This window comes from Ovis canadensis, chromosome 10 (genome assembly GCF_042477335.2).
Source record: "Ovis canadensis isolate MfBH-ARS-UI-01 breed Bighorn chromosome 10, ARS-UI_OviCan_v2, whole genome shotgun sequence".
Classification (NCBI taxonomy): Eukaryota; Metazoa; Chordata; class Mammalia; order Artiodactyla; family Bovidae; genus Ovis; species Ovis canadensis.
In genome coordinates, this window is record NC_091254.1 from 92,669,866 (window position 1) to 92,682,371 (window position 12,506).

Sequence of the window (12,506 nt, forward strand, 5' to 3'; positions counted from 1 at the left end):
AGTTCAGCTGATGGAGAGATGCGTCATTGCAGCACACACGTTGGGGCACTGAGTATGATGCCTGTGCCACGAGTGACATGGGATGCTTACCTTAAGGATGATCTTGGCTTTACGGGGCCACTTGTGGTTAACATACATTCCCACGGAGACGGGAACAACAAGAGCCACCAGAGATATACCTGAAGGTGACGGAGAGCGGCGTGACTGACAGCGCGCAGCACAGGCAAGATGCAAACAAGAATGAGCGGCCTCCAAAAGGGTTAGGATATAGATCAGACTCCTTTCTTGAATACACTAAATGACTGAAAAACAAACAACCTCCCCCAAACTCTACTTCTTCACCTACTCCAGTAAATAATTCAATATTGCTGGTGGAAAAATCGATTGTATTGATGATATAAATCCTTTTCTTATATCCTAGATTTATTTTTTTGGACTTCCTTATACTATCAGTTGATATCTTTTAGTTTCAGCTTGTCAGCATCGACAGTTTCAAGTTGTCGGCTTATTTGGCTTTGGAGTTTTATATCCTATGAAAAATGACTTTTCAAAGTGTGTGTGTGTGTGTGTGTGTGTGTGTATTCTTGAGGTGTACAAGGATGATAATTAACATCTGTCTGTTACTTCACAGTAGCAGAAATAAAAGAAAAAAGTTCAGGATTCTGCAGGCATTCTGTGGCTAATGACTTTGAGTTAAGATTGACTAGGGTGATTCAAACCTGCAGCAGAGAGGTGAGACAATAGGTTGAAAAAGCATGCTTTAAATTTTCCATGAGATAATATATTTGGCGACCTCTCAAGTAATTATACTTCTTTGCAGGAACGTGCTCACCCAGCCAGATAAAAGAGTCATACTTCAATTTCTCCATGTTAAATTTATTGCTGTTCTTGTGACATGTGGTTTGTTTCTCCTTATTACTTAACACTCATTTGTCCAATGGCTGCTTTTATGTAATATACCACCATACAACTTGTAACTTCTCACAGGCTGTTTCTTTTTCAGACATCCTTTTAAAGCACCAGGAGAAAGTGGAGTCGAATAATGCAATTCTGAGAGTGGGTGTTGCTTGGTACTGGAGTAGATTGAACTAGGACTGGGAAATGGATTCTAGATTCCAGGGCTGTAAATGTCAATTTAAAACAAATATAATAGTGATAAAAACATACTGTCTTTGCAGCCTTCTGGCCCTCCTGGCAGTATAAGGGTCTGCAATGACTTTTTCCCAGAAATTACACAATGGGATTAAGTAATAGCTAAGCGTACCAAGAGCAGGGAAAGAAAAAAGAAAAATAGGAATGAAAGAAGAAGGAGAAAATGGTGGAATAAAGGAAATGAAAAAGGGTCACTGATGGACATACTGGTAAGAGCTCCTAGAAAAACCCCCTTTGGAGGCCCTTGTATCCCGCTCTTGGGAGGAACAGTCTTCCTCTGGGTCTCCAGACTGTTCCCTAAAGGGATGTTTGTCCGCCTTAAAGGAAAACCATGCTGATGCACGTCAACCGTCCTGTAGCGTCTTCCATCTGGGGACCGATACTGCGATTGGAATGTGAGTGTGATTGGGCTTTGATGATATATTTGTCACATGCTGGTTCTGTGCAAAGGCAGCCCAGCTCCATGTTCGGCCCCTCCTTGCTGAGTCTTTATCTTTTGGGGGCAGCCTGAGGCTACAGGATACGCACGCAAGCAGGACCAGCTGCTCAAGTCAATGGCAGAATTGCATTTCCTCTCTTGATCCATACGGGACTGCATAAAGTTTGAAAGTTGACTCAGAGTTGGCTGGAAAAGACACACTTTGCCCTTCGTCTCTTTCAGAGTGTAGGACTCCCGCCTGGAAAGGTGGGTTGTTGCCATCCTTTACTCCCCAGCAGGATGGATCTTGTGTACCTTATCCTCCGTGTGCCTGAGCTCTCTGTGGCAAATCCCCGTCTATTTTGATGTGAAAGCATCTGCTTACAGTCATGCCATTTGAACCGTAACTGGGTCTTTAATCAAGTTTACATGGCAGGTACCGGAGGGAAGAAGGGAGAAAGAAAAAAAGAGAAGGAAAGAGAATGGGGAACAGAGTCACGTGGTGGAACCTGGAGCCAGACAGACCCAGAGCGGGACCTTATTTACAAGCTGTGAGAACTGTGAGTCCTTTATGGCCCTGAGCCTTGGTTTCCCCATCTGTGGAATGGGTGGCATTCTGTCTCACGGTGCTGATGTGAGAATCTGATGGTGAAGTGGATGCACGGTTCCTGGTCCTAGATTCCTAGACTTCTTCAAATGCTTTGAGGGAGGAGGAGAAACAGCAGCTTGCTGCAGCGTTTGCGGTGTTACTGGCTGCGCAAGTGGCCTTGGTCTCTACCTAGCTCTCATCCTCTGAAGGGACTCAGGGCGTGTTTGCTGAGTTACCAGAACGTCGGAAGCACTGTATGGGAACTGGGCACAATGGCCCTGCCCACGGAGCAGGGTGAGAGCAGACGGGAGGGCTACTCCCAGCTTCCCCGTCATCTTGGACAAATTAAACATATGCCCTGAGCCTAAATTGACTTGTTGAAAAAGTTGGGATAACGTCTTGCTAATTAATCAGGTTGTGTGTTTTACACATTAAAGGATAGCAAGACAATTAGGTTGGAAAACAGGCCCGGACAAAATGGTGAATAAGCGGAGTTAATATCTTTGTTTGGCAGGCTCTCACTGAAGATTTTTAAAATCTTTTCCTCTCTGTTTCTCTTCAATTTTCTTTTCTTTTTTGCCCTTCATGTCTTGCATGATGACGTCTTTCTCCTTTGGGGTACTAATGACTCTTTCTCACTTTCTTTACCTTGCTATCAATCATTCACACTGTAGTTAGAATTTCCCAATATTGCCATGGGGCATTTCCCAGAAGGGAATGAATATTAAGAGGAGGATACTTTAAGACTTAATTTTTTTCTTAAACAACAAGTGATTTAGAATTAAAAATTCTCATTCAGCAGACAGGTTCTGTGAGAAGTGTATACCACTCACACAAATTGCAACCTTCCCAGGCAGCAGACTGGGGGCTGAGCAGCATGAGGCCCAGGCAGGTGGTTGTGCAGGGTCAGCTAAGGCCTGCTTGGATGACACCTGGCAGGAAGGAGTTCCCTGGGGTTAGTAGAAGGACCACCGGAGGAGAAATCCCATACTGAACACGTGTGCCAAAAAGAACCGTTTTTGGGGGAGGGATGGGGAAGGGGTTGTCTAACGGCCGAGGTAGGAATAGAGAGAAAGTAGAGACCATCTGAAGATACTACAATACAGATTGTCCCCAGGGGGTGTGCCAAAGTTTGTTCTGATTCAGTTGTGTAGACCTGATTCATGTTTTTTTTTTTTTTTTAAATCACAGAACCAATCTTTCTTAGACATGGAAGCCACCTAGGACAGCTTCCCATGCCAACAGGAATCCTTTTTACAACCAAGAATCTTTCTGAGGCACCATTCAGTCTTTGCTCACTTGCGCCCTTCCATGGGACTTCCACACCTCTTTGTGGCAGCCCACTAGGGAGACGCGTATCTCCAAGGGCAGCAGAGAAGAGACTCTTAGCATACCAGCGATGGGTCCTGATGTACTAACTCACCCACATCTCAGCTGCGATGGTCCTGGTTCTGGCCAATACCTGCTTTTTGTAGACCAGGAACTATCCTGTCCTGCCCTTCACCCCACGTTCCACCAGGGACCTAATCTCCACCATTATTTGTTCCCCTAGAAATAGGAAAAAGCCCTTTGGGTGTCGAGGTGAGCATCTGGGAGCTGAGACGGGTGGACATAGAGTTACAGCTCGCACACTGGACTCCTGGGACCAGATATACAAGCTGGGTCAGTAGTCCATCTTCTGAATCAAGACACAGTCCCCAGGGGACAGTTATAAACAGCGTGTTTCACCTGAAGGCTTCTCACGGCTGTTGCTTCCTGGGTGCCCTCTTTTGAAATCATTAGTGGAATGTTTTTCTGGATTTCTTTAACTTGAGTATTTGGGAGCAAACTCATTCCCCCTGGATTAGTTGTGCTCTGGGTTATGGGAAGGACAGAGCCTCCTGAGCACGAGGCTCCAGTCTCCTTAGGTCCAGACGGCTGTGCCCAGGGGTCCCTCCCATCAGCCCCTCTCCCTGGTGATTTCAGTGGAGGAAAAAACTGATTCTCCCATGGGATCAAGGTTTGGAATTCAGATTCTGCTAATCCTCATTCAAACGCAGGCAAGACTTGTCCTAACGTCCTTTGCTGTTATTCAGTCACTAAGTCATGTCTGGTTCTTTGCAGACCCCATGGACTACAGTACACCAGGCTTCCCTGTCCTTCAGTATCTCAAGGAGTTTTGCTCAAACTCATGTCCACTGAGTCAGTGATGCCATCCAACCATCTCATCCTCTGTCACCCCCTTTCCCCCCTGTCTTCAATCTTTCCCAGCATCAGGGTCTTTTCAAATGAGTCAGTTCTTCACATCAGGTGGCCAGAGTACTGGAGCCTCACCTTCAGCATCAGTCCTTCCAGTGAATATTCGGGACTGATCTCCTTTAGGATGGACTGATTGGATCTCCTTGCAGTCCAAGGGACTCTCAATAGTCTTCTCCAACACCACAGTTCAAAAGCATCAATTCTTCAGTGCTCAGCTTTCTTTATGGGTCCAACTCTCACATCCAGACATGATTACTGGAAAAACCGTATCCTTGACTATATGGAACTTTTTTGGCAAAGTGATGCCTCTGCTTTTTAATACACTGCCTAGGTTTGTCCTAACTTTTCTTCCAAAGAGCAAGCATGCACAGACTATAGAGGATGTGAGAGGTGAGGTCTAGCTGAGGCTGAGCCTGGCCTGAGAAGCTAGCCAGGGGCAAGCAGAGGGGAGCCTGGCCAGGCTCAGGGTCTGGCCTGCCAAGTGACTTACCTATGTTATCATAGGGAATCACGATCATCCCCGTGTCGACCCACATTTTGGTGTAGATTAACAGGCACAGCGGCATCATCCCCAGGGCGAGCAGCGTGGAGCAGGTGGTCATGCTGACGCTGGAAGGAAATGGGCCAGTTGACACGGTCACCTGGGCTTTGCAGGGGAGAGGTGGTTTCCTTTCTCAACCCATGCTCAGAAAGTCCTGCCAAAGACTCTCTCCAAACCGTACCATCCGGTCTGATGGATGGAAATATACATGTCCTGTGCAGGCCACACCAGGGACAAGATGGTGAGATCTGTACTGAGTCCCTTTCTATTCTGTCTCCCTCCCCATTGCTTCTCGGGCCTCCCTTGGTGGTTCAGACATTAAAGGATCTGCCTGCAATGCGGGAGACTCAGGTTCAATTCCTGAGTCGGGAAGATCCCCTGGAGAAGGAAATGGCAACCCACTCCAGTATTCTTGCCTGGAGAATCCCATGGACAGACGAACCTGGTGGGCTACGGTCCGTGGGGTTCACAAAGAGTCAGACAGGAGAGCAACTGACACTTTCACTTTCCATTGCTTCTTAAGCATCAGAGAAGATATTTTGTGACAACTTAAACTCATTGTTAAACGAGGTACAAGGTGCTTGGGCATGCCGCCCTGAGAACCCCAGTTTTTGCAAAATAAAGAATAGGGCAATGTTTATCAGGGGGCTTAACTTGCCTGATAATCTTTTTTTTTGACAAAAAAAAAAAAACAAACAACAGAATGAACTCATTTGAAATATGTTTAAAGGATTTAGAAAAAAAAATTTGTCTTAATAGAGCTAAAATAGTGTAACAGTAACCAATGCTGAGGATATACGTAAAGTATTTCCAAGAGGTTCAGTCTATTATGGTGACAGGTTACCTTAACTTAGATACACGAGAGGATGCTAAAGGCAGAGTTCTATGCCAGAATAAGAAGGTAATTTGTCATAAACAGTGCTTGATCCTACTTATAAGTAAAATCCTGGAGTTCATAGACAATTTTTCCCCCCTCTCCTCCTTTGTCATTCTCTTTTTTATCTTTTATTTTAAAAAATAAATTAGGATGGATTTAAAGTTATCCCCATAATCAAATTACTTTTATTCCAGCACATCCAATATGCTTTCCAGAGTGGAGATGACAAGAGCGGGGTGGAGAAGGGGACAGTGTTCATTACCCAGATCACAGCGAAGAGAAAGGTGAGTCCTTTTTGTTTTCAACCATGAGAACACCTTTTGAGAGGAAGTCTGCTTCTCTCCTTTTTTTTTTTTTTTTTCAAATTTCTTTGTAAGAGCTTCAATTCTGACTCATTGCCAAGACAATTTGTGAAGTTGTATCCTGGTTTTGAGTTTGGCAAGAGCAGTTTCACAGGGGCCAGGAGCAGGGCCAAGGCAGGAGCTGGAGAAGGGGACGGTTTAGATTTAGTGGCCACCGGGAGTGGTAAATCACTGCAGAGGGCACGAGAATGGAAGGGTTGAACTACTCGAAATGAGATGAAAACCAACTCAGATAAGTGATTTTAAGGAGCAACGTAGGAGGATAAATTAACAAAAGGAAAAGGTCATTTTATATAAAAAATCAGAAGTTCTGCAAAGAGCAAGGAGGAGAAGGCAGGAGGGGAAGCGGACGACAGAGGACGAGACGGTTGGATGGTATCACCAACTCAATGGACATGAGTTTGAGTAAGCTCGGGGAGGTGGTGAAGGACAGGGAAGCCTGGCGTTTTGCAGTCCATGGGGTCGCAAAGAGTCAGACTCGACTGAGTGACTGAACAACAGCAACAAAAATAAACAGCAAAGAGGTCAGCAGTGGAAATACTATACCATGTGTTTGCGTTTACGTTGGAATAAGAGAAAACAAAAGATAAGAAAAAAAAGAAACTTGGTTTAAATTCCTGTCTTAGCCCTATTCACTACCAGGGAAAATGTTTTTTCCTTCTTGTTTCGCTTTTGGAATTGAAAGAAAGCAATAAATGAGAATTCAGTGAATGCTGAGGAATTTGGTGAAGTCAGTGATAAAAATTGCAAAAGACTGTAATCATATTAGAAATGAAACACCAAATTTGAAACAGCAAAAGAAGTGAATATAGGTGAGGCTGGACAGTGGAAGCGATGACATAGAATCAGCATGGAACGGAGGCTCGGAGTCTGGACAGGGATAAATGGATAGATCTGGATTCTGATTTGGACTCTCACATACACTGACTATTACCTCTGTCAAGGTTTGGAGCCTTAATTTCATCATTTATCAAATGCAGAAAGTAATAACATTAATACTAACCTATCAGAGGATTAGTTTGAGGATTAAAATACACTGGTTGGATGGCATCACCGACTCAGTGGACATGAGTTTGAGTAAACTCCGGGTGTAGGTGATGGACAGGGAGGCCTGGTGTGCTGCAGTCCATGGGGTCACAATGAGTCAGACATGACTGAGTGACTGAACTGAACTAAACTGAGCTTATACTGTGAGTGGCTCCTAACAGTGTCTACTAAGCGTTTGCCAGTAAATAAAAAGAAATGCTGCAGAGAGAGGCAAGGCTTGGTTCTTTTGAGGGGAAAAATAGAGTGAAATTCATATAGTGTTGAATTAATTCTTAAATGAGAGCTGGACATACATGTGGTTGAAATGGGAGGAACTGCTTTGAATTTGTGATAAGCCCGAGGGTCAGTCTAGAACAACTAAAATAACAGTGAATACAAAGCTGGAAGGTAAAAAAAATATAATGGCACCTGGATAAAGAATAAAGGACGTGGTAGGAAAATCTAGAAACTTTCCCTACTTTTCTAGAAAATTTCCTACTTTCCTAGAAAATGATGGAAGGGAGTGTCGACTGTGCATAGCAATAAAGGAATTAGGGGCGAACAGGAGAACGGGTGCACAGGCAGCAATTCCCCCAAGAAGTGAGAAAAAAGAAAATGGGAAGGATAAGCCCTTGGGTGGTATGGCAGTGGTTTGCTTGCTAAGTCTTGTCTGGCTCTTGGGACCCCATGGACTGTAGTCCGCCAGTCTCCTCTGTCCATGGGATTCTCCAGGCAGGAAAACTGGAGTGGGTGGCCATTCCTTCTCCAGGGGATCTTCCCCACCCAGGGACCGAAATTCCATCTGCTGCACTTCAGGCAGTTTCCTGCTTTGCAGGTGGATTCTTTAAGGCCTGAGCCACCAGGGAAGCCCGTGCGGTGTGCCCAAGCCAGTGTTAAAGAAGGGAGATTCAAAAACAGGGCGACTTTGCGTATAGAGCAGACACAGGGGGTTGGGCTCTCTGTGTTCACTCCCAGAACTGTGAGCCTGGGCCTCTGGCTAATTCACCTGAAAACACCTCTGTTTCTCCCTGAGACATTCTGTGCCTAATGCACCCGTGACAGGGCTAGAACAGGTGAAAACAGCTGTTTCCTGAGCAGATCCCCACGACAACTTTCTAGACTGGCGTGAAGGAGCTGAACTACTACGGCAGTGGGCAAGGATTCTATTAGCAAGGTCTCTATTTTGTAATGCGCACGCGCGCGTGTGTGTGTGTGTGTGTCTGTGTAGTCACCAGAGACTGCAAATTAATGACTTCCCTGGCAGCTCAGACAGTAAAGCTTCTGCCTACAATGCGGGAGACCCGGGCTCGATCCCTGGGTCGGGAAGATCCCCTGGAGAAGGAAAGGGCAACCCACTCCAGTATTCTTGCCTGGAAAATCCCATGGACAGAGACGCGTGGTAGGCTGCAGTCCATGGTATTGCAAAGAGTTGGACACGACCGAGTGATTTCACTTTCAGTTTCCCAGGTTTTGGAAGAGATGATGGGGTGAGGGAGAGAGAATTTGATTTCCCCCTGAAACCACACCCAGGGAAGTGAAAGCCAAATGATATTGATTTGCTCCTGTTCCGTGGTATCTGCTCAACTAGCGCAGGTACCTGTTGGTATAATCAATCACAGCTCAGCTGCCATTGCTAGAATTTAAGTCCCCAGAGTACAGAACTGGAAATATAAAGGTTAGATAGAACTATATCCACATACATGATCATGAGCCTTTAGTTATCCACTGCTCACAAGGAAAGAATAAAAAATGTTGGCAAATTGTTTCCCAGTAGCTGAGATGTCACTTTCTTAATTTGCTCTAAAGAAAATCTATTTTTCTGAAGTTAGAAAATATATTTAGAAGTATACTTTTCTAAAATATATTTTCTAAAGAAAAATATTTCAACAGTTTTTCCTCTAACAGATGCAAGGCATAATGCAATTCATCGCCTTCATCGTGGTATAATGTAACCTCTTTTCAAGGATTATTATTCTTGATACAGTATTACTTCTTCCACTAAAATGCAGTGGTGTCTTCTGGGTGATGGGTTCATAGAGCTGACTGTCCCTAAAAGAACTGAGGGCTTCCCTGGTGGCTCAGACAGTAAAGAATCTGCCTGCAATGCAGGAGACCTGGGTTTGATCCCTGGGTTGGGATCCTCTGGAGAAGGGGATACCCACTCCAGTATTCTTGCTTGGAGAATGCCATGGACAGAGGAGTCTCGGGGCTGCAGTCCATGGGGTCACAAAAAAGAAGAGCTGCTATGTTTTGTGAGTTGACTTCTTCTCTTTGGAGGCATTTTAATCTTTAAATTGAGGTCAGGATTTGGTGGAAGCTTGCTGCCATGAGACACAACCCTGCCCCTCTAATAGCTTGCCCCCCACCCCCAACTTCCTGTTTCTGTGTTGGGTAAAAGTGCAGCAAAGCTTGAGACTTGGGCAAGCAGGTAGGTCCTGTGTGAAGAATGGTTATGAGATCAAGCAGGATTTACTTTGGGTGTGCCACGTCTTTCACTGGGTCTTGTTTGAGTTCCAGAGAGGTGAAATTGCTAGAGAGGTATGATGACTGCACTGTGTGGGTATTGGTGTTGTTCATAAGACAAGGGGATCAGTGGAGTGCACACTTTCCAGGATGAAAATTAATTTTCAACACCGCAGTCCTATAAGAGGACTTCTTCTGACTTGCTGAAGGATTCATCTACCCTGATTCAGCTGGGGGTTTTCCACTGCAATTTCAAACTCTACTTCTGGCTCTTTTATTTCTTAATATTTTTAATTCTTACAGGAATTGTTATGCAAGGGAAGCAAGATTACATAAAAACAGATCTCCTGTTTCCAGAGAAATAGAATTTCCTTTAAGCCACAGGAAAGTGTGAGTGAGAACCTTTATTTAGATAAGGTTTTACTGTTTCAGCCCCCAGAAGGGAATCTACCCCCAAAGCTGATCAACTCAGCACCAAACACACTTTTCTGTCTTACAGACAGATGATCACACGTGTAGCCTTACATGGAGATACAGGCTCTTTCATTTTGTTGAAAAATTGCATTACGTAATATTACATAAAAGCTGTTTGGTGGCAAAGTCCTGTCTTCAACTCACTTCACCCCCCTCGACTCGCTTGTAGATTCCCACCCCTGTGCCTCTATCCGGGTCACACTAAGCTGAAATGTAAGGAGGCCTTATTGCTATATGGCGGTTCACAGATTAACTAAACCTGAACAGCACTTGCCATCCTTCGCTCTTCACAGGACTTTCATTAGGAAAAAAAAAAAAAATCTGTTACAGGGAAGAGATGGTACTTCCTTATGTGAGAGAGATGTAACGTGAAGATATACGGTTGGTGGGATTTTTCTAAAGCTTCTGGAGAAATGGGCACCAGCAGAGCTTGAGGTGGCAGGCTCCCACGTGTCCACTTGGTGCTGGGTCAATCCGGAATCCAGTTTGACAGTTTGCGGTGAAACATTTCTCCACCGTGAGTGTCTCTCTGAGTGTTGCTGCTGAGGGGGTGAACAGAGCCTGTTGCCTACTGCTCAGGGTTTAATAAGCACACATTACCCTGATACCCAGGTGGTTTGCAGACATGCACACCTTTCACGGGAAATGAGGAATGGTGAGGGAAGGAAAAATCTGTCTACTCAACTTGTGGCCTTAAAATTCTTGGTCCCCTCCCATTAATGCTTCACCTTATTCCGATTAGTTTTTTTCCCCCTCAATGCTAGTTCAGATTAGCATAGGATGAAATGGACAAACATTGCGATTAAGATTACTCTGTGGGAAGCAGAGAAACCATCCTCTGTTTGTTTTATAGGAAGTTAAGCCAAATTTTTTAAAAAACTGCTATAGACTTTTTTTTTTAAATTTAATGCCAGTAGAAGTGAAGCAAATGTACATTTGAAAAAATGATATTTTAGAGTTTATACCAAGAGAAAGCTGGTCCAAAAACACTGGCTGTGTTTGGTCATGGTCTCATCCTAGGGTCTGATGTTTACTGGACAGTTTGATTTCATGATTGCATTCAGGACTCATCACCACAAAGAAAGGTTTTGTTTTTTGTTTTTCCTGATACCAAGGAAAACTTTTTCAGGTGTAGCTTCTGGGTTGGAAAGAATTTCTTTTTTGGAAAAACTTGGACTCTTTCCCCAAAGAGAAACAGCAATTAACTGAGTTAGATTCAAAAACAGGAACACAGAATAGAACCCATAAATTCACACAGCTCAGCAGGCAGGCAGGAAGGCGAGTTAAAGGCATTTTGTCTCTTGTCTCATCTGGACCCCATATCCATGGCAGAGCAGACAGGCATTCATGACGCCACAGGCTACTGAGAAGGTTAATTCAATGCCGTTAATGCGGTACTGGGAGGTTTACAAATCTTACCTCAGGTCCATGTCGCCATCCACCCAATAGGCCAAGATGTTGGAGGCAGTCCCTCCCGGACAGCATCCCATGATGAGGACCACTACAGCTTGGATGGGGATGATGTCAAAGGCCACGGAGAGGATGAATCCCGTGAGGGGCATGATCCCGAACTGGCAGAGGAAGCCAATGCAGATGCCCCATGGCCGCTTTATGTGCCCGAGGAATTTCTTGAGTTCCACGTTGCACCCCATGGAGAACATCACCAGAGCCAACAGGGTGGTCAGGACGGCGCTCAGGACCGCACTTAGAACGGCGTTGAAGTTGCTTTCTGGTACCAGACAGGACGTGCCATTGCAGACTGTTGCATTGGCCAAACAGACCATTGAGTTATCCATTGCTGGCTGTTCTGCTCAAACGCTCACTGAGGTCCACAGCAGTTCCAGCCCACTGCTCCTACTGGATAAATACCGTCCACTCCAGCTGCATCCAACTTTTAAACCCTTTTCAAACATGTGTCACCTGGTGTCTCCTTCCAAAGCCTCCTCAGAGAGGCAATAAAAAACAATAAATGCTAGAATGTCAGTTTCGAGAGGTAACCTTACAACACAGCACAAATTATGAATCATAAAAGCCCTGCCAAATTATTGGCCCAGACAGAGAATTCTAATTAATCATTTATTAGCATGATAACGAACTGTGCATTATAAAAAGAGCTGTGTTAATGTTTAATGCTGGGAAGCTTTGTTAAATAATCTCAGCTAAGTGACACTTAAAATCAACTCGGACTGTTACAGAAGGGGCCTGTCTCATCTCTGTGCAATAGGGGGGGACTGGGTCCTGAGGAGTCCAGTGCCTTGAGACAAATTACTGATCAGTATCAGACTTTGTGCTAGAACCCAGACCACCAAGTTCCTCCCCAAATAGTTTTCCTTCCACATTGATCTTGTCTGTGTGTGTTGGTCTAT

At 44.8% G+C, this 12,506-nt stretch overlaps 1 protein-coding gene across 6 annotated transcripts in view; it reads right to left on the reverse strand.

The window, feature by feature from the left end:
• The window catches only part of SLC10A2 (solute carrier family 10 member 2), a 51,064-nt gene extending 38,843 nt beyond the window's left edge, over positions 1-12,221 (reverse strand). For 3 of the 6 annotated variants that reach the window (XM_069602431.1, XM_069602435.1, XM_069602433.1), the window contains exons 1-3: positions 11,560-12,086; positions 4,888-5,006; positions 91-179 (exon numbers count right to left, since the gene is read on the reverse strand). In XM_069602431.1, coding sequence (XP_069458532.1) covers positions 91-179; positions 4,888-5,006; positions 11,560-11,936 — 585 coding nt within the window. In that variant the 5' untranslated portion in view covers positions 11,937-12,086. Of the gene's footprint in view, positions 1-90; positions 180-4,887; positions 5,007-11,559 lie in introns of all 6 variants that reach the window. The other 3 variants (XM_069602429.1, XM_069602430.1, XM_069602432.1) reach the window with 3 other exon arrangements.
• Between the last annotated feature and the right edge of the window lie 285 nt (positions 12,222-12,506).